A 23283-nucleotide genomic window follows, 5' to 3' on the forward strand; every position below is an offset into this window, starting at 1 on the left:
ATATACAATTATACATTACATATAATTACATATCATGATATATATCATATTAATATACTATGTTAATATGTTGACACTTCTTTTCAACTTCTTCTCTGGGACACTGAGTTGCATTGGGAGGAAAGACACACACATACACAGAGAGACAGAAAGAGACAGGGAGAATGAGATGAGGGAGGGAGGGAGGAACAGAGACAGAGAATTCTGTTTCTAACACGAAACTTGCCCAAGTGACTCTTCATAGCTCTAGATACCTATGTCTAGGTTTTTCACTCCACAAAAATCACATACTGAAGAACTGGTAAGAGTCTCTGCATCCAGGTGAGGGGAGGGAAGGAAACTTGCTTTTTATACTATATCCTCTGTATATTTTGAGTTTTAAGTCTCATCTATACATTATCTACTGAGAATTTTGAAAGAAAAGAAAAAGAAGTGTGGTGACATGCATTTAATCCCCCAGGAGTCAAAGGCAGGAGGATCTCTGAATTTAAGATCTGCCTGGTCTACCAGGTGAGTTCTAGGGTTACATATTAAGACTCAATCTTTAAAACAAGAAAGAGGTGGGGAGGGAGGGAGAGAGAGAGGGAGAGAGAGAGGCTCCTACTGACTTAGTGATATAGTCACAGATCAGTGCAGAGAGGGGGTTCCTACTAACTTACTGCTATACCTACAGATCAGTGCATTTCTCAAGCCTCTGCAGAAGTTTCTTGCAGTGGGTAGCAACACAGACACTCAAGTGGTCACTGTGAAGAGGATAAGAAACTGTGGAATACCCAACCTTCAAAGGATGTACAAATCATATTTCTCCCACAAGGCCTGGGATCTTTGGGAAGACACAGCAGCAAGATTGAGAGCTGGTAGGTAGGGGATGGATAACTTTACAGAAACCACATTTTACAGATACAACAGGACAGTTACAATATGAATCTGTAGTAACTGTGATAGCATGCACATGATCTATATAAACTTAAGTCAGACGAAATCCCAGCAAGGTTGAGGGTTGAAGAAAGGTAAGCATGAAATCTCACCACTGAGTATTTAACATTTCCCAGCATTTAACAGCTGTTGGGAAAAGGAGAGGAAGTTTTCTTTAATGGTTTGACCCCTGATAGGTCAACTACAGGTCAGAGCAGGCCCCAAGAGCAGTGGCTGGGCAAACAGCTGCACTCAGTGAGAGGAGGGAGAAAAGGCAGCAGCAGCAAACTTGAATCTGTATGGGGAGGAGGTGTGGATCTAGGTAGAAATTTCATGGGTGGTTAGGATCAAAATGCACTCATTGCATGAAATTTTCCAAGAGTAAAATTTTTACTTTTAAGAAAGGAACAAGAGAATGGTACAGGCTTCAGATACAATAACCCACGATGTCTCTACTACTTCTTCCACTTACTAGTTATATAAGCCTTTAGAGGCTTAATAACACTTTGTCTTAAGCTGGTCTTGAACTCACTACATAGCTGAGGATGTCTTTGAACTGTTCCTGCCTCTACCTCCTATGTGTTGGAATTACAGGCATGCACTGCCACAGCCGGCTCATTGGCAACAGGAACTGAATCCACGGCTGTGTAAATGCTAGGCAAATGGCTGGCCAATAGAGTTACACCCTTACTCTTATTTTGTTTCATCAGGGTTTTATTTTATTTACTTTATTTTCTGGGATTGACCTAACTCAAAATTCTTTCTCTGTCTCCCAAATGAGGATATCATAGATGTGCTCCAGCTCAATCAGCTGTATATGAACTCAAGAAAGAAACTATGTCTATCAAATCCCCATATGGAGATGAGAAAAGCATGCTGCAACCCAAGAGAGAGTATTTTTAAAACAGAGAGCTGACCCAAGTGACAGAATGGGGATGCTACTGCAGCCCCTAAAGAGCCCAGATTATCCACCACCTTAAAATGAGTCTACTCATCAGAGAGGGAGGCGAGACTCATGTTCATGAGTTATATATTTAAACTCGAGAAATATATTTAAAAGGAACTAAAGTGAAATCTGTTGACCTGACCCATACAAGCTGCAGAGCAGAGCTTGCTCTGTTCTCGTACCCGAGGTATTACTAATGATCACTCACATTCCACTAGACAGCCAGCACAAAGTCGTCAGACGGGGCTAATATCTTTCCTTACAGAACTGTGCTCATCTTAATAGTAAACACTTGCCAAGAAAGCCATTGCTAAAAGTGCACATACCCCCAGATGCGGGAAACCTCGCTGGTGTCATGATTTACAGCTTCCTAGAAGTAGAGCTAGCTGCTAATGCTCAAGCCTCTGCAAAGAACATCTAGCTCACAGGGAAACCTTATCTATTACCACAAGTGACACTTTGCATCCTTAAGGTTGGCTATAGGGAGGACACCATCCAAAGAAAGCCACAGGCTGGCAGCACTTGCTTATAGTCTTGAAACCCCATCCTCCTGATGGAACTGTGGGTAGGGTAAAAGCTGGACTTCAGGTCACCACACCCTCCTTCAATCCTTCCATCGCTGAGTCCTGGTATCTTGGACAAAGTCCATGCCTACCACTCTGCATGTCTCACAAACCTCAGTTAACATTTCCCCATTGCTAAGTTTGACCCAGAAGGATGAAAAACCTTTTATTCCTCCCCCATGCTAGTCCTTTGCCATAGAGGGGGGGGGGGTTGCTAAGTTCCCAGCTGGCCACATTCTTCTTTTCAAGACCAAGTTCAGCCATTCCTTGTCTCCCTGTCTCCAAAGTGGCCTCTTCTAAATCAGCTTATGACATTGAGGAGAAAATAGAGATCACTAGAGAGAATAAAAAACAGGTGACAAGTAAAGAAGGAAGTCCAATGTTTCACAGCACTAGAGTAACTAAAGTATACAATATATTTTACACTCACAAACTATACACATTATACACTGTATCCTTATGCACCCCAGAAATAAAATTTGTATACATCAGTTGAAAAACAAATGCAACATGGAAGAGAAAAGAACTACTTTTTTGCTTCGTTTTTTCAAAGATTTAATTGTTGATTTTTAAAGTGGACATGAGGGTAACTTAAGTAGGAAGACAGCATAGAGCTATATTTGAAAATTAGTATTGTAAGAAAACAAAAAAGATAGCCACTTTTTCAAAGACAGGTGAATAAGATTACTTTAAAAAGCTGTACATATTATTTTCAATTCCCCTATCCATTGCTGCTTGTTCTGAGTCTTAGGATATAATTAAACTTTTTACACCTGAAAAATAAAAGTTTAACTAAACTATAAATGCCAGCATGGGAGCTGCAACTGGAAACTGACAGGTGACAGGCTCTGCGCTGCCTGGCATGTGCTTCTCGGGCTACACAATACCTACTTGGCAATTAGAGGTCTACTGAACCCTCATGGGCTGGTCTTTTCCCCTCATTTGATTATTTAACTGAGCATACAAAGTAATGGGTTTCATTATAGCACTGACTGACTTCCTTTTGTGGGTCTCCTATGTATCCAAGCTTCGCCTGGAACCTGAGGCAAACCTCTTGCCTCAGTCTCCCAGGGCTGCAACTCTCCCCAGCTTACCATGGTATTCATACATATGGCTCTATGCTGTCTTCCAACTTATGTTATCCTTCATATCCACTTTAAAAGTCAACAATTAAATCTTTGAAAGAATAAAAGATAAAACAAAACAAATAAAAACCACAAAGTAGTCTCGTCCAGTTCTGTTAACCCAATTTCTTCACTTAACAGTAGTTCTCTGGATCTACAAGACACTATCACATGATCTTGTGTCCCAGTTCAAGCCCAGATTCTGAGCTCCATGGGATCAGAGACGTATTCATTTGTCCCCACAAATGCTACCACAGTTATATGGCAGACAGTGGGAATTCTACTGTAGATATTTCAGGAATGAGTGATGCGTACCAAACTGCAGCCTGTCTGTGCTATTATCTAGCTATACAACTATCATTCAACTTATATGGCTTCCCATAACCTCAGCTGTGAAATGGGTTTTGATTGGCTAACATCTTTATATATTGTAGGGAGAAAAATGAAAATGCACTGATTTATGATTTAAATGTGCAATTATAAGTGAATATTTTGTTTTTATTTTGTTTTTGTTTTGTTTTTATTTCTGAGATAGAGTTTCTCTGTGTAACCCTGACTATACTGAAACTTGCTCTGTAGACCAGCATGGAACTAAGAGACTATATGCCTGTGTTTCCTTAGTACTGGGATTAAAGGTGTGCACCTCCTCTCCTAGTATGTAAGTGGATTTTTAAAAAGCTATGTTTGGGGCTGGAGTGAATGGCTTACTGGTTAGGAGAACCTGATGCTCTTTCACAGGACCCAAGTTCAGTTCTCAGGACACACATCAGGTGGCTCATGACCACCTATAACACCAGCTCCAAGAATCTAATCCCTCTTCTTGCTTCCACAGGCACTGAGTACATGTACACACACACACATACACACACAAAATCTTAAAAGTTATGCTGTTGACACACCTTTAATCCCAGGAGACAGGCATGCTGATCTCTGCGTTCAAGGTCAATCTACAGAGCAAGATCCAGGACAGCCAAGCTTAGGCAGTGAAGGAGTTGGAAAACAGAAAGCTGGTGATAATGTAATAGAACAAGGGGGTCATGTTCTAGTTCCTGCAAGCAGCAGAACTTGGCAGCTTTAGCTGGATCTGGCTCTAGAGTTAAGAATGGAAGGAATTACTGGGAAAATTAATGCTGGTTAGCTGGAGCTAAAAAATTAGCAATGATTAAGAAGAGACCAGCATCACTGAGGTGAAATCTTCTGGGAATTGTTTTCTGGGACACAAAGAAGCTGTGTTCCAGAGATAGCCAAGGTTGTACCTCGTGCTGCAGCTGGACTTGGTAATGTTTAAGAGTCACCCAGGTGGTACTGGTTTTGAAGGCATGAAGGTGTCAAGAAGAACAGCTGAGGCTTGGCACTGTGAGAGGTCATGGATGGCCATTGGAGAAGGTGTAGCCTCAGCTGTAGTTGATGGCCCAGGACAGAAAGGGTAATGCAAAGGATTTGAGGCTTGGCATCATGAAAAGAGCCTATGAGAGGCTATTGGTGAAGCCTAGTTGGAGTGGAAAACTCCAGTGTATTAGAGATGTCAGTACCATGAGATGATCACCAAGAACAGCAGCCATAGTGGAGTGGATCAACCTGAGCTTGATCACAGAGGGCAGAGCTGGAGAAGTGATGCCAGCCCTTAGGAGGAGTCCAAAAGATCAAGTGGAATCCCAGACACTGAAAAAAGAAGCTGTAACATTGAAATTGCTTGGAGATTCAAAGATGTTAAAGATGCCAGAGCCATGGGATACATGGTAAGGAAAGCTGCTAACAGGGAGTGGAACCAGCCCAGGAGAAAGCAGTTTGTTGCAGTCAACAAAGAGGGAAAAAGGAGTGGAGATTTGAAGACCACTTTGACATCAGCCATGGAGATGCAGAGTTTGGAGTTTGCCCAGCTGGTTTCCTGCCTTTTTTTTGGAGATTACAGTTAAGTGATTGGATGAATCTCAGAAGAGACCTTGAACTTTGGACTTTTAACATTGTTGAGTCTCCTATAGACTATGAGGACTTTGAAAGTTGGACTAAATTCATTTTGCATTATGCTATATTTAAGTATGACCCCCATAGACTCATGTGTCTAACTAACTAAACAAGTCTATGGGGGCCAGGGAGTGGAATGTGATGGTTTGTATATCCTTAGACCAGGGAGTGGCACCATTTGAAGGTGTGGCACCATTTGGAGGTGTGGCCTGGTTAGAATTGGTGTGTCACTGTGGGTGTGGGCTTAAGACCCTCAGCCTAGTTGCCTGGAAGTCAGTCTTCCACTAGCAGCCTTTGGATGAAGTCGTAGAACTCTCAGCTCTGCCTTTGCCATCCCTGCCTGGATGCTGCCATGCTCCCACCTTGATGATACTGGACTGAACCTCTGAATCTGTAAGCCAGCCCCAATTAAATGTTGCTTTTTATAAGAAAAAAAAAGTTATGCTGTTTAGATCATAAGCCAGTAACTTAAAGAGAAATATCCTATGGACCGTAATAACTTAAAAATCAGTATTAAAAAAATTGGAAGTGTTAGGTGGAAAACTTAGACATCTTTTTGCCTCATATATAATAAGCAAACAAATAGGCATACTGGCTACAAATACACAAAGACACACAGGGAACAGAGAAATATCAAGAGACTAGTGCAATTTGAGGGAAAACTTTTTTCTCTTTTCTTCCACTGAAAGGGGGCACTAATACAAAAACAGTATCAAGTAAATAATTAATGTTTTAAAAATAGAATATATGATGAGGAGCTTTTGAAAGATCATAGTCTAAAAAGTTCTGGGCCCATGAACCTGAGACAGAAAACCACCACTTATCACTGAGCTGTACTAATGAAGGCATATGCCAAATCTATTTACACTGCATCTCCACCACCACCAAGTCTTATTGTTCATATTACGTTGCAAGGAAAATTAGGCTGGTTATTTCATGTCCTAAATTGTCCCCTAACATGTCATCTTCTAAACCCAGAGCATGTGTGGATGAAATCTGAGTCACTCAGGGAGCACAAGCAGGAAAACAGAATTCCTCAGCAGCCTTAGCAACACGGCAGGAACTCACCACAGTGACACCTCAGAGGTATGGGGGTGAGGACTGTTAAATGTCCCCACCGTTACAAAGCCTTTCCTGTCTAAAGTTGCTAGCCATTATCTACTTGCCTTGCCTAATTAGGCTCAGGTCACGTTAAATGACTAACTTTTCTTGTTGTTCTTCCAGTAATATAACAATGTAAGGACCATTTTCTCGTTTGTTCTCATCTAGCACACATCGTATACCAGAGCACATGGCAGAGTGCATATCAGTATCTCACGAATGAACACTGAATGCATGGGCAGCATTTTAGAACATGGTTCTCAAGGCCTTTCCATCTTCTTATGTCATTGACTAGACACAACTCTACTGCACAGAGGCTGTGAGGGGAGGAAGGGAGAGGTGAGCTGGTGGCAGGGACCTAGGGAATGAGGGCATGATAATAGCATCTGCCTGCAGAAGCACATTCTTTAAAATATATACAGGGCGTGCTTTGTGTCCCTCTCTGCTTGTAAGGGACTATTAGGATACTGGCCTTATGCATTTTGTCATGGGAACACCAAAAGGCAAGCTGTGTGATGAACTGAGCCTGGTGTGAGGCATGCTTTAAAGCCAAAGGTTCTCTAAAGATCTACAGCTATATGACAAAGGAGGTTTAAACCTAACTAGAAAAACTGTGAATAGTAACTACTGCACTTAGATGAACTATTACATGTTTTACCCCAGCTCTGAATAAAATATCTCCCAACATCTTTAGATGGATTTATTAATCAAAAACTGCTCTCAGAAAAATGACACTGTAAATAATTAACAACTGGCTATAAAGAGCAATGTTAATTTTACATTGTGAATCTGAGGAGCACTTGGTCAGCCAGACATGGCCTCTATGAGGAATTGACTTAAAATGCAGCTAAGTTAGGAAGGAATGAAATATTCTCCACTATCGGCCTTAAGAATCCAACCCCATAAAACAATGACCAGCAAGACAGCTCAGCATATAAAGAAAGGGGCTTCCTTAGAGGCCTAAAGACAGGAGTTCAATCCTCAGTTCCCACAAGGTGGCAGGAGAGAACCAGATCTGGAAAGCTGTCCTCTAATCTCTGTACCATGATATAAGGCCTGATCATACATACACATACACATATACACACACACACACACACCTAAAACAACAGCACATATGGCAAACAATTGTAGAGGCAAAATACCATATATACAAAGGAAGAAACAGCAAAACTATCTGAATAGATATTTAGCTTAAGAAATCCACATGAGACAGGTAACTCAATCTTTCAAAGACTTACTTTTGTGTGTGTGTGTGTGTGTGTGGTGTATGCATGGGCACACGTGTGTACCCATGGAGGCCACAGGAAGGCGAAGGTCCTCTAGAGCTGAAGTTACAAACACCCAACCTGGATGTTGGGACTATAACTCAGGTGTTCCGGAACAGCAGCGCACGCTCTTACCCACTGGCCCCACTCTCCAGCCCCAGGAGAACTCATTTTAAACACTGCCTCTGAATGGAGCGTCTAAGGTGGGCTCAATGCTAGGGTCCATGGAGGAGTGCAGCAGTGTTTTGAAACTCTGGGAGAAAAAACATCCTTCCTTTTCTATTATTTATTGTGAAGGCCATTTAAAAGGTTCTCTATTTTAATAAGTGAGGTTCTGGTTGTCTAGGATAAAAACTACAAATTATTTTATAAGGAGAAGACAGAATCTGCCCAAATTACGTAACTGCATGTTCTCCACAGCAATAGTGATTACATTCAAATTGATTAAGTCAAGAACAACAAACTCAGAAGGCCAACCATGTTTTCTGTCCCTGAATATCCAGACATGATGTTTTTCAAAGCCTAAAGCCCATCTCTGTTCCACACTGCAGAAAACCTTTCCCTAAAGTCACCATACAACACCTGAGGAGCTGACTCACTCACCTGTCACCTTCATGGCTACTGTGCCAGAGTCAAACCTGCACTTTTGGCTCCTAGAAACAGCATAAGGATTCCACGTTCTTCCCAGCCTTATCTACACACTTGTAAATGTTGTTACTGAGAGCCTTGCTCACTTCTGGAACACGTGTATGATTCAGTTCTGAAGACTTTAGACCACGCCGCTCAGCTTCTTCAGCAAGAATGTGAAGAAAGCTCACCACAGCACTAAAGCAGAGCAGCACTTTCAGCCCAGGCCTACCTTCGAGTACTTCTGTAGCTCCTCATCATCTGCAATCTGAGTGTCCAAAGTGGCTACCTAGAATTATAAGAAGGTCATTTCCATATTTGTATGAGTGTAATTTCATTTGCTCCTTCATATTCTGAAATTTATCAGCAAACTCAGCACACCGATGAATAATCTGACAACCTCTACCCAGTATTTCTGAAATCCGTAAGTAGCACGTAGCAGCACATTTGCGTTTCTGTATTTGCTACACTACTCTCCTCATCCTACATCATCCACAAGTTAAACTGAATGTGATGTGTAACTGGTGTCTCGTTCTTCTACATGGGCTGTATTTCATTAACAGATAGAAGTCATCAGTGAAGTACTTTTCCTTGCATGGAATTTGTTTCCATGGATTGTCTACCAATAAGACTCAGGGTACAATTTAAACACCTCACACACAATCATCGTTTGGCATTGAGGGGTTGCTCAAGCTTTCATAAAGTTATACTAGGTATATGCACTGAAACCAGTTCTAACTCACTTAGGATACTAATACAAGAAAAATGCTTCATAAACATGTCTCAATATATTGTTTAGGAATGCTGATGTGAAACAAGTTTGTACCTGTTCAGTTATGTTGAAAAAATTTTCCCCAGATGTGTCTGAACCACAGTGAGAATATGGAATCCATAATCATGGACCAAACAGACATGATGGTCTGTCTAACTATACCAACTATGATCCCTCAAATTTTAATAAAAATTATATTCTTGTACTGCCAAGATAACTAAAGACAGGGCTGAAGAGATGACTCAGAAGTTAAAAGTATGTTTATTTTATTTTGTTTTGTTTTTTACAGAGGACCTGATTTTCCAGACCCCCATGGTAGCTCACAACCATCTGTAACTCTGGTTCAAAGGACTCTGACACTGTCTTCTGGCCTCGATGGGCACCAAGCACAGAAGTGGTTCATATATATACACACTCAGTCAGGGATTTACACAGAAAACAAAATAAGTATTGTTAAAAATAGCTCGGCAGGGAAACCTCTTGCTGCACAAGCCTAATGAGCTGAGTGTGATCTTTAAAACAAATGCAAAGTCTGAAGAAACTGGACTCCTGGAAGTTGTGCTCTGATCTCTACACGTACACCCATATTCACACACACAATCATAATATACAGTATTAAAACTTTTACTTCTGACAAACTAGGAGCATCGCCATTTTAAAATTTCAAGGTAAGGTCTTAACTCCTGTAAGTCAGTTATGGAGGAGATGGTGGCAGGCGGATCATGAGGAGTTCAAGGCTAGCCTCAGCTACAGAGTTTTAGGCTAACCTATACAAGACCCTGTCTCAAATCACTACCCTCTCCTCCACAAAAACAAACAAACAAACAGATCTGCAGTAGTCTAAAGGAAAGCACAATAGGGAACAGTGGGATGTGTGTGTTCATTCACTCACTTGCCTTTCCGAGCCTCTCCTTATATCCCTACAACTTTAAGGGAATCACTGTAAATATCCAACTTAAAGTCTCTCTCCCGTTTAGCCTCCACTTCACCATAAGGCACGAGAGTTCATGTCTGTAATTCCAAAACTGGAAGTGAAAGAAGATCACAAGTTCCAGGCCATCATTAGCTACACAGCAAGTTTGAGGGCAGCTCAGGCTACATGAGACCCAGTATCAAAAAAGCAAAAATAAAAAACCCCGTGATATACTGGTGAACCATGTATTCTCTGAACATATATATATATACCACTGAAGGTTGAGAACACATGAGTGTCTAGGTAACAGCCTAGTGACAGTCTTCTATGAACTGGAGACTCCGCAGCTACAAGAACTAACATACAGGCCCAGAATGAGCAAGAAACAACCATGTGTCTTAATTACCTAAAGCTTCTCTAATGACAGTGCCAGACATCCAAAATCAGAAATAAAGTGTCTGGCATTGATGACAACCCAATAATAATGATGATATACCCAAGGATATGTGTCACAGCTACATACCAAGACCTTGCCTCAAAAAAGAAAATATGAAAGACAGTAGATATTTATTGGCATGTTTGATGAACACCGATGAGATTTTTCTAACACAGTTTTCTGCTTTCAAGTGGATTCATTGGGGACGTGTAACCAATCCTTTACTGGCCGAATGTAATAACAGGTGAAAGGAAGCCTAACGGCCTGCTGGCAGAGTAACCTCATGCCTCACCTAAATTACTTCCTGTTCTTCTAAATACATTTGATAATCATTCTTTCATTTTTCTCATAAAACTGTAAGATTCTTTGTGAAACATAGGACTAATATCCGCAGCCCTTTCAGTGTACGATAAAACAAACAGATCATAAAAGCAATCATAAAGATGCCAGCCATTTTAAGCAGTTGATTCAGGTTATAAATTTACAGGCAAGCTCTCACCCTCCTAATGTACTTCTGCCTCTTGTTGACTTAAATGGCTTCAACATGAACTGAGTGTCTGATAATTGTAACTGAAGTTTGTGTACAGTCCTTAATTGTTCTTATAGCTTAAAACGCTTTAAACATTGATTGATTGCTCTAATCGGAAAGAAAGACAGGAAGAAAACAATAAAGGCAGTCTGTGTCTGCTTTGACTCTCATATTTTAGATTATAGTGTTAGGAGAATAGCATGAAATGAAACTTTCTATTAAAATATTTTTTTAAAACATACCATTACTTCATAATCTGGGCCCAGTAGGTTTTCCCATCTGGATTTCAGCTCATTTTCTGGAGAGCCTGGAACTTTTTCTGGATATACATCTATAAGAAAAAGAATGTCGAAGCTACTGTGAGCCAAACATACTCAATAAATTCTTTAATAATAGCTCTGCTTCGGTAGGTAAAGGGGAAATGAGGTAAGAGGAAAATGTATTCATTTCAATCTACCTAGGAATGTAAATCAAAGTGACTTAGGAGACCAATAGAAAATGTACAACCACCTGTGGTTAAACTGTAAAGGGGCTTTTGTTCAGGATGCTTTGAAGGGAAGAGGAAGTGATGAATTACAAGTGAAGTCTGAATATATAGTTTCTATGTAGACCTGGCTTAGTTTTATTTGTAGATCTTGCACAGATTTGATTTAAGTGCTAATCTTTTCAGAGCAGTGCCATTCCTCCTCTCCATGGGGACTGTAAATGTGTACTGAGCTATCACTGTAATCAACAAGACACAGGCAAACAGTACAGCCAGGCCCCCACATGCCAGGACAGACGGAGAGGCTGGCCAGCTAAAGCCTGAGGTTTATCAGATAGAAGCTTTGGTTTTACACCAGCCTTTTGTGACTGCTTAATTACTAGGATATTTGTATCTTTGCAGTGCTCCTGACTTAATGATGCCATGTTGTCCAGGTGAGATCATTTTAAAAGTTAAGACGGATTTGAAGTGCCAGGCCGCTTCTCCATATAAGCTCCCCAGACTCTCAGAGCAGCAAGCAGTCTGAAGAGTACCCGACAGAGAAAAGGCTAGGCACCAAAACTATCACTGCGCCTACATCCACACCAACAGCACAGGATGAAAAGGTCCCAGGTTGGTTTAAGTTTCTCGTTTCTGGACGTGTCTGAGAACACTCATCCAAGTGACATAACCATCTGCCTCCAGTCAAAGGTAACATACAGGCTCAGCCCTTTCAGCTTCAGCACGGCTCACTCTGGCTGCACAGCATGCTTAATTACATACTACCCATCATGAAGTTAAATAGGCTAACTTCAGAATCAGAGACTAAGACTAATGCACACTAAAGAACTTAAATTACTCCACTTACAAAAGAACACCCAGGAAATAACTATGTTTAACTGATATGCTAGATTACATCTGGGGGCAGCTAATCAAAGATCTTATTAAAACAAGTACCAAAAATCATTTGGGTGGCATGTGCTCCTTGTGAACATTTCCTTATGGAAGTATGAGTTCTTACCAGTTTCCTATTTTGTTTTTGATTTCTCAGTATTTGAGGTGAGGGAGCCTGGGGAGAGTGAGGGGTGATGTCCTACAAGCCGCAGCACACCTGTGGGTGTCAGAGGACAACTTCTGTGGGGCTGGTTTTCTTTCTCCTTCCACCTTCCAGGGCTTCTGGGAGTTAACCTTGGGTTTCAGGCTCACTGCAAGTAGCTTTATCCACTACACAATCTTTCCGGCCCCTTCACCAAAATCTTTAAAAGATTCAACAGTTTGCCTGTTTAGTTTCTCCCAGGTGTAGTTTCATATCTGCTTAATGACTCTGAACAAAATCTGCCACGTACTGAGAGAACTCTATGCTTACAAATACAGTAGTCAGAGGCAGAACGGCAGGAGGGTTACTGAAGTGAAGAAACACTGCCATCTCACCAATCCCCTTGAAGCTGGTTTTACCTTTCAGGCACACAATGAAAAGTTTTAAAGCACAGCCCAAAGGCCAGAGGAAGGAGGCTAATCTACTTCTAGCAACTCAAAAAACAAAACAAAACAAAACAAAACAAAACAGGCACAGAAGGTTATAACAAGACTGTGCTCACCATGCAGGTAAGACAGAAACTAACAGTGCAACAACCAGGAGAGGCGGGCGTACTTGCAAACTGAAATTATACACATGCGTGGAAAAAGGCAGTGAAGTTCATTTTAAAAACATGAGTACAGTTCTGTGTCCAAGTGATGGTGTACATGTTTAATCCTAGCATTTAGAAGGCAGCATCAGCAGGCAGATCTCTGAGATTGAAGCCAGCCTGGTCTGCACAGCAAGTTTCAGGGCTCCAGGGCTACACTGTGAGATCGCACTCGAGGGAGGTGGGGGTAAGCATGGCTACAGCATATGGGAAGATGAGAAGTGGAGACAGGAGTGCTGTGAGTTCTAGGCTATCCTGAGCTATATAGTAATGTCTATTCTCAAAAACAAACTATACAATGGCAACTGTAATGAGATAAAATACTTCTAAGACTATTTCTAACTTCAAGATGATTTGATTTTTCACCTAGTAATCCTTTGATATTTATCTGAGCTCAACTAAATTAAAAGAGTAACAGTTAATTGCACTCCAGTGGATCCGAAGGGGCAGGGGAGCTCCTAAACCTGATCTTTACTGAGCCGATAATACCCTTCTTCTGGCTACCATTCTTAACTTAACAAAAGGCAAAAGCCAGCTTCTTGGGAACACGAGTGTATTCAATATTTTAAGAAGTTTCTCTTAGCTGAGGACCTCTGTAGAAGGAACCAAGCTATAACTCTGATTGCCGGGAGTCCCATGACAACTGAAGTGTCAAAGTATAGTATCAAAGGTCAAGTTTGGAAACAATTCAAAAATAGATATAAAGCAGCCTAGCAGTCTGATGCAATTTATGAAAAATTCATGTTATTAACTTTCATGAAGAGGAAACACACAGAGAGATAGTCAGATGCTATAGATGATAGATTATATAGATGGATAGGTAAAATATTTAGATTTAAATACAATTTATATCTAAATAAGTAATCTAAGTAATACTTCTTAATCTAAGTAAGACTACACAGTGATTAAAATGCTATGTAGTGGTGATGGTTTGTATATCCTTGGACCAGGGAGTGGCACCATCTGGAGGTGTGGCCTTGTTGGAATAGGTGTGACCTGATTGGAATGGGTGTGTCACTGTGGGTGTGGGCATAAGATCCTCACCCTAGTTGCCTGGAAGTCAGTCTTCCACTAGCAGCCTTTGGATGAAGACATAGAACTCTCAGCTCCTCCTGCGCCATGCCTGCCGGGATACTGCCATGCTCCCACCTTGATGATAATGGACTGAACCTCTGAACCTGTAAGCCAGCCCCAATTAAATGTTGTTTTTTATAAGACTTGCCTTGGTCATGGTGTCTGTTCACAGCAGTAAAACCCTAACTAAGTCAGTAGTTATTGCATACTAATAAATATGTTTTTGAAACACAATTAAACAAAAATACATTTGATGTTCTACCAAATATCTTATAATCTTAACCTTATGTTAAGATTACATTCAAAATTCCCCAATTTATTTGAATTTGGGGGGTAGAGTATGAGGTTGGTGTTAATACTAGGAACTGAACCTAAGGTTGGTGGCAGTGCTAAGGATTGAACCTAGAGCCTCAGTCATACTCTACAATGATAGTACATCCCTAGAAAAACAGCCCATCTGAAATTGCTAATGTGTCTCTACAGCACGAGCACCCATCAGATCTAAACTGCTTTTATATGGGGCGTTGGCTGCTACCTGATTGTTAGAATATTTGTAACTTTACAAAGTTCTTGATGTAATGTTGCCTTTATTGCATAGGTCTGAGTCTGACTGCGTATGCCACACCATATTAACTACAGAGAAGAAATTGTTAATAAGGTTGAAGTACTCCAAAGTAAAGGCTTTGAGCCTACCTGGTTTTTCTAAGGCTTGTACAGTGTTGTTTTTTAGATTATCCAGTCTTTCTCCGATTTCCTCTGCTTCCACACTCAAATTAGTTTCTGGTTTTGGGGATGCTGTTCGTTCTGGTGGTTCTGGTGGTTCTGCAACAGTTTCTGAAATAAAAATTGTGACTTAAATCACTAGTCCTGTTGGGGGTGGGGCTGCATGCAAATGGACTGACTTCACTCCCATTCGTCCTGGCCAGGACCCGCTGCATGGGATGCCTTTACACTAAAGTGTTCCGAGAGGTAATTAATCACAAAGATAGCTTGACAGTAGTCAAAGAAAGAGGAAGTAGAGAAAATGAAAGTGAAAAGCAAGGTTGAACCATGACAAAACAGAGAGAGATGATTTACTATAGCTTTAGAAAGAAAAATAAATAAGAAAGCAACAACGGGAAGGCTGTATGTTCTTGCTGATGGACAGGGATTAAGCCACATATGCAAATAGGCGGGACCATCAAGCCCTTGTGAAAGCCACACAAGCAAGCTCAGAGACTGGGGGTGGGAGAACTCCTCTAGGTGCAGAGAGAGCCTCCCCCCACTCCACCCCCCACTTTTCCTCAGCTGAAGCAAGTGAATGAAATTCAGCAAAGTTGCCAGCAAACCACTAAGTGTCTCTTCAACAGAAGAAAGCCTGCACACGTGACACTTTACAGAGTTTGGTTGTGTGTGTGTGTTTTTTTTAATCCCATCATTTGAAAAGAATTTTTTAGATTTTAATGTATCATTTTTTAATGTGTACAAGTATTTTTGCTTTCATGCATGGATATACATCAAGTGTGGGACTTTTGACTTCAGAGGACATTAGAGTGTGTCAAATCCCTTAAAACTAGAGTTATGAATGGTCTCAAAGACCAAGCATCATGGGTGCTGCAAACTGAAGCTGGGTCCTCTGTAAAAGCTGCAAGAGTTTTAATCACTGAGCCATCTCTCCAGCTTTCTGTAAAAGGTATAGCCTGAGACAACCACCAGTCCAGTGCCAGAAAGGCTCAGGCAGGCAGACCATACCCAAGATGACCCCTGCCCAGTGCCACACTGCATGGGCAGGGAATAGCATTGCTGAGACAAGCCCAGACCCCGAGACACCCTGGGTGCCACTAAGAGGAGCATGTAAATGGTAGAGAAATGGAAGAGAAAGAGAAGCAGAAGGAGGTGAGTGCAAGGAGACAGAACCAGGAAATCAAGGGTAGTGAGGAAAAGTCTGATAAGAGTAGCCAGTGACGCCACCTAAGATCATGATGACATCCTTGCCTGTGCTACCACAGGCAACAGCAGGGGTCTGTTTCCAGGTGGATATCCCTGGTCTGGGCTGACACCCAGTGCCAATGTTGATGATTGAGGGCTGTGCAGGACTGGCTGATCCCTCACCTGGATATCATGGGAGAGCTGGCCTTAAGGGATGTGAGAACAGGTGAGCTGATCCCTCCCACCTCCCAGAAAGCACGGTAGAGCTGGGAGGAAGAGTTGTGGGTTAGCAGAGCATGAGAGCGGGGAGAGAGGGCCCTGGCACTCATCTCTTGTGCGGTGACACGGATGAAGAAAAGAGGCCCTCCTCCCCCTATCCCCCTTGCCCCTTACCGTTACCACCTGCAACAGGCAGGAGAGCTGGTTCTGCCCTTATCAGCTACAGCATTCAGGAGAGCAGACCCTGCCCCTTGCCAGGGCAACACAGGAGAGCTGACACTGGTGTTGGGCCAGTGACTCACTGCAATGAACATTTACAAGCAAAGAAGTATGGACAAAAGTGTAGACAGTGGGACATGCTGTGACACACCACAGCTTCCACAGTATGATTTTTTTTCCTTTTCAGGGAGACTGCAAGGGGGGAGGTCAGGAACGAGAGGACCAGGAAATGAGTGGGATTGGGGTACAGAATGTGAAATTCACAAAGAACCAATAAAAAGTTTTAAAAACAAAAAGTACAAGGCTCCAAGGAAACATCAAATTCAGGTTGTGGCATTTTAGTGTCAAAGATTAACCCTTAGGAAAAGAAGAAGCAAGCAACGGGCAGGGATCAGGGGCTCTTCTACATTCAGAAGCCAGAGACACCACACATGGGATACGTGGTTTAGGAAGGGCTTTATGGGAGGAGTCAAAAGGAATGGGAAAAGAAAATACAAACGACATTTTAGAGCAACTGGGAAACCTACGTGTGATGTGTGTGGGTGTGTCTGTCTGTCTGTCTGAGACCATGCACATACGATCTGTGTGTTGGTGTGCCTGCACACGGAGGCTGGGGAAGGATTTCTCGAGAAACCTGGACCTAGGCTGGCAGTCAAGAACCCCCAGCAATGTTCCTGCCTCCGTATCTCGCAGTGCTGGATTACAAGCACAAGCGCAGCCATGCTCAGTTTCTTGCATGGATTTGGGGCATATGCATCAGGTCTTCATGCTTGCCAACAAGCGTTCTTACCCTCTGACCCACAGAGTTATCTCCTTGGCACCACCAACTGGGAAATCTTAAATATGTACAAAGTATTCAATATTAGATATTTCTATTACATCTTGTCTTGGTTATAATAATATCATGATTTTCCTTGGCCGGAGAATGGCTCAGTGGTTAAGAGCACTGTCTGTTCTTCCAGAGGTCCTGAGTTCAATTCCCAGCAATCACATGGTTGCTCACAACCATCTGTAATGGGATCTGATGCCCTCTTCTGATGTGTCCAAAGATAGCGACAGTGGACTCATATACATTAAATAATTAAATATTTCACAAAAAAAGAAAGAAAACATCATTATCTTTGGGATTGCTAAACCACTCACTCTAAAATGATTCAAAAGAAACATGGGGAGCTGGCAACTGTCAGACATAAGTCACGGTGAGTGGGTGCTCTTTCTGCTCTGTTCCTTTCTCTATATGTGCACAATGTTTTAACAACAAAGAGCTCAAACATACAACCAATTAAACTCCTGAGACGGTAACATGAGCCTTTAAAACCACTCACAGAGTATTTTTTAGATCATTAATCATCTGACGCCATAAATAAATGCATACATAGCACTAGGATAAGAAACATCTATCATTAATTGAAGCATTATTTATTTATAATAACCAAGACAGGGACACAGCTTCAGTGAACACTTAGCATAAATACATAAATGAAATGCACATATACAAACAATAAATATTATTGATTCTTTAAAAGGAAGTCTAATAGGTTGCTAGGCATGGATGGTGTGGAGGATACCACGTGAAGTACAGTTCGCTCAGGGAGAAGGACATACACTGCATGTGTCTACCCTTCATCCTTTCTGCAGAGTCAAACTCAAAGAAACAGTTAAATGACCGCCCCCAAGAAAAAGAGACTGAAGTTAGTGACTTGAAGTTTCAAAGACAAAATAGGGAAGTTCTACAGATAGGCTAGTCAATAACGTACACACAGCACCCAAGAACACTCAACAATTGTGAAGGGTCATTTTTTGTTTTGTTTTCTTTGGTTTTATTTTGTTTTTCAAGACAAGATCTCTCTACACAACCCTGGTTATCCTGGAAGTCACTCTGTAGACCAGGCTGGCCTCAAACTCGAAAGATGTACCTGCCTCTGTCTCTCAGGGCTGGGATTAAAGGTATATGTCACCATGTCTAGCTTGGTTTCCTTTTGAAGACAGGGTCTCACTATGTAACCCTTCCTAGTCTAGAACTTGCTATGTAGACCATGCTTGCCTTGAACTCATAGTGACCCACCTGTCTCTTAATGCTAAGCTCAAAAGCATGGACCCCACACAGAGTGTGGGGTACTCTAGGCTGTCACCTTGATGGGATTTAGAACAACTAAGAAAGGAATCTCTAGCCAAGTGGTGGTGGCACATGCCTTTAATTCCAATACAGGGGAAGCAGAAACAGGCAGATCTCTGTGAGGTCCATAGAGAAAACCCTTTACCAAAAACAAAACAAAACAACAACAAAAGGAATCTCTGGTTATTCATCTAATGTGAGTAAACCCATTCCTTCCTTTCTAAAACTGTTTCTTGGTGTGTATTTGGTCACAGCAATGAAAAATAACTAATATAATATTTTTTTGAGATTTATTTACTTTATTTTATATGTATAAGTGATTTGACTGCATGTACACGGTGTGCCTGCCTGGTGCCTAGAGGTCAGAAAAGAACACTCTGATGCCTTGAGACTTAAATGTGTTTGTTTACTCTTTGAGACAGACAATGCCTCACTATTTTACCCTGACTGGTGTGGAACTTGCTATGTAGACCAGGATGGACTTGATTTGCCCAGAGATTTGCCGAGCTCCGAGCTCTGTCTCCTGAGTGTTCGGATTAAAGATATGCATCACCATGCCTGGTAAAAGTGGAGTTAATCATAGTTTCTTTTCTAATGCCGATTAGAGGGGCTGGAGAGATGGCTCAGTAGTTTAGCACACTGGCTGCTCTTCCAGAGGACCTGGGTTTCATTTCTACCTCTCACATGGCAACTTAAAACTGTCTGTAACCCCAGTTCCAAGAATCTGATGCCCTCCCTCTTCTGACCTCCAAAGGCACCTGGCATATATATGATGCACAGACAAACATGCAAACAAAAATACTCATACAAAGAAAATTTTAAAAAAAAATTTAATTATAAAATGCCAATCAGAGCTCCTGAGAAAGCAGAGGAACACGCACCATCAGAATGTACTAACAGAGCAGTGTGACTGTGTGCCATGAAGACCCAAATATTGTCCAGAAAGATGGCTCAGCTAGCAAAGGCACTGGCAGTCAAGAATGATGGCCTCAGTTCAATCTCCAGAAGCAATACGGAAAGGGAAAACTGTACCCCAAAAGATGTCCTCTGATATCCAAAAAAATTGTGTATTTTTCTGCAATGAAGATTTGTTATCTTATAACCTTACTGATAACAAACATTATCTCTAATAAAAGTGTTCCTGACAAAAATTTTTGTTTTATTTTCTCACCGTACTTCAAAGGCAAACCAAAAGACAACTAGGGTAAAACTTACCGTTAAAAGCAATCTGGGATCTGAACCGTAAGAAATGTCACAGTATAATCAAAACTGATTTCTCTCTCCATTTAGAGCTCTGGGCTTGCTCGGTCAGTGCTTGTTTCCTGTCATTTGGGTTGGTGTACTGCAAGCAGACTGGGGAAAGGCCTGTGCAAGGCAGACAGCTGACTCACCAATCCACTACTGAACTACACGAGATAAGCACAGTTTCCTACTCAAACTCAAGGCCAATCTCCAAATCCTGGCTGTTCCTCCAAACCCCCCTGAAGACAGGGACAATAGAATTAATTACCTCTGCTTGAAGAGTGCTCAACCGGAGAAGCAGATAAAGATGTTTTCCTTCGAACAAGGGTCAGGTGTACCACCTGCCCAGCATTCCGCAATACTTCAACAACATCCTGATTAGCAAAACCCTGAATATTCACACCATCCACCTGTGAGATCAAGAGATAGAGCAGAGTTGCAAGTAAATTACCACCATTTTTGCTTTGTTTTGGTTTTTGAAAGAGGGTCTCATTATATAGTGCAGAAACTCAGTAGATAGCGCGAGCTAGCCTCAGATTCAGTTTTTCTCCTGCCTCAGCCTCTTGGATTAGAAGTTGAGCTATCCATCATGCCCCCCCCCCACCTCTTTTCTCCCTCTTTTTTTAAAAAATTGGATATTTTCTTTAGTTACATTTCAAATGTTATCCCCTTTCCCTGTCTCCCACCCAACCACCCCCACCCTGGCCCCTGCTTCTATGAGTGTGTTCCTCCACCCACCCATCCACCCACTTCCACCTCCCTCCCTCAGTTCCCCTACACTGGGGCATCTATGGAACCTTCATAGGACCAAGGTCCTTTCCTCCCACTGATGCCCGACAAGGCCATCCTCTGCTACAAATGCAGCTGGAGCCATGTACTCCTTGGTTGATGCTTAGTCCCTGGGAGCTCTTGGGGGACTGGTTGGTTGATATTGTTGTTCTTCCTGTGAGGTTGCAATCCCCTTCAACTTCTTCAGTCCTTTCTCTAACTCCTCTATTGGGGACCCCACCCTCACTCCAACAGTTGGTTGACAGCATCCACTTCTGTATTTGTAAGGCTCTGGCAGGGCCTCTCAGGAGACAGCCATATCAAGATCCTTTCAGTATGCACTCCTTGGCATCCACAATAGTGTCTGGATTTGGTAACTGTATATGGGATGAATCCCCAGATGGGACAGTCTCTGGACGGCCTTTCCTTCAGTCTCTGCTTAACACTTTATCTCCATATTTGCTCCTGTGAGTATTTTGTTCTCCTTCTAAGAAGGACCAAAGCACCCACTTTAGTCTTCCTTCTTCTTGAGCTTCATGTGGTCTGTGAATTGTATCCTGGTTATTTGGAACTTTTGGGCTGATATCCACTTATCAGTGAGTGCGTACCATGTGTGTTCTTTTGCAATTGGGTTACCTTACACAGGATGATATTTTCTAGTTCTATCCATTTGCCTAAGAATTTCATGAATTCATTTTTAATAGCTGAGTAGTCCTCCATTGTGTAAATGTACCACATTTTCTGTATCCATTCCTCTGTTGAGGAACATCTGGGTTGCTTTCAGCTCCTGGCTTTTATAAATAAGGCTGCTATGAGCATAGTGGAGCATGTGTCCTTATTACATGTTGGAGCATCTTCTGGGTATAAGCCCAGGAGTGGTATAGCTGGTCTTCAGGTAGTACTATGTCCAATTTTCTGAGGAACCACCAGACTGATTTCCAGAGTGGTTGTACCAACTTGCAATCCCACCAGCTATGGAGGAGTGTTCTTCTTTCTTCACATGCTCGACAGCATCTACTGTCACCTGAGTTTTTGATCTTAGCCATTCTGACTACCAGCGTGCCTCTTGGCTACTCTAAGTTTTAATTTTGGCAGTGCTGAATAAAATGGGGTAACTAATTTTACTCCCCCAAATATTGCATATTAGACCAGAAAGTAGTCTGAATAAAAAAAAAAAACTAGCTTTGCTATCAAACTTACATGTAAATTAAAAAATAAAGTCTATTTTATAATCTTATATTCTTAAGTCACACATTTTAAGTATCAGCCTGACAGAGGCAAAGGGATTTAATTTAAAATGATAGTCAAAATTTTATAACTTTAAAAAGCTATAAAATCTGGTTAATTGTTATACATTACTCTCAAAATATAACAAAAATTAATTACTAATATTGAAGTATTATCCGTGTGTGGTATTATTCTGTGATATTTTCCACAGAAACACACTCTTCCCATCTTTGGGTCTTCTAGTGTTCTGAAAAAGGTACATGCAAGAAACCAGGCAGGCCAGACCACTGCTCTCCATTCCCTCCTAACTTCCCTCAAAGCATACACTGCTTCTTCTGGCCCCCATGCCCTACAAATCAACAGACATTTCCAAAAGCCGGGATTCCTTAGATGGACTCTGATCATCACCCAGTGCTGTGTCAGTGTGGACCACCTGTATAATGTGAACAGACAGCAAAGCACGGAGATATCTACTACTAAAAGGGTGGTTTTAACTAGCAAAAGGTTATATTCTCAAATACATTAAGTATTTCAATTTTTGGTGGACTCAAATTATTCTAAGTAAAAAAGCAGCAAGAAGAACTGGTAAATAGAGTCTTCACTGTATATAAAATGGGTAAATGCCCAGACTCTTAGAAGAGTGTTCCCCAGGGGACATAAGACATCCTTCACATACATTTCCATGCATACATTTATTGATTTAAGTAAGCATACAATTTTTCTATAAATATGTTTAGTGAAATATTTCTTGTTTGACTAGAAAAAAACATCATGTCAAAGCCTAAGTAAGTCAATATGATTTCACTGCACTAATAAAGTTGATTTTTTAAAACCTTTTGCGCTAGGCATGGTGGAATGAACCCTTAATCCCAGCACTTGAGAACCAGAGGCAGGTGGGTCTCTGAATTCAAGGACAGCTGTTCTATATACCGAATTCTAGATCAGCCAAGGCTATATAGTGAGACCCTGTCTCAAAATATATATATAAAAGCATAAATAATATTATAAAATTAAACTAAGTCATTCCATCCTCTTCTCTGGCATATGATAGATGACAAACAGTTATCTAACCTGTGACAAATGTCCAACAGAAAGCCACTACTTACAGCCACGATTTTATCATTCACTTGAATTTGGCCATTGTGGTAGGCAGCGCTGCCTGGAATTATACTTTTCACATAAATCCCGGAAGCTTCCCCTGAA

General features: G+C 41.5%; 1 protein-coding gene across 5 annotated transcripts in view; it reads right to left on the bottom strand.

Moving 5' to 3' along the window:
• The window catches only part of Patj (PATJ crumbs cell polarity complex component), a 323645-nt gene that overhangs the window by 265299 nt on the left and 35063 nt on the right, over window positions 1-23283 (bottom strand). For all 5 annotated transcript variants that reach the window (XM_029475856.2, XM_021159452.3, XM_029475855.1 and 2 more), the window contains exons 10-14: window positions 23187-23278; window positions 20354-20495; window positions 15075-15215; window positions 11402-11490; window positions 8742-8798 (exon numbers count right to left, since the gene is read on the bottom strand). In XM_029475856.2, the coding sequence (XP_029331716.1) occupies window positions 8742-8798; window positions 11402-11490; window positions 15075-15215; window positions 20354-20495; window positions 23187-23278 (521 nt within the window). The remainder of the gene's footprint in view (window positions 1-8741; window positions 8799-11401; window positions 11491-15074; window positions 15216-20353; window positions 20496-23186; window positions 23279-23283) is intronic.

This window comes from Mus caroli, unplaced genomic scaffold, assembly GCF_978045245.1.
Source record: "Mus caroli unplaced genomic scaffold, Mus_caroli_1 scaffold_6, whole genome shotgun sequence".
Lineage (NCBI taxonomy): Eukaryota > Metazoa > Chordata > Mammalia > Rodentia > Muridae > Mus > Mus caroli.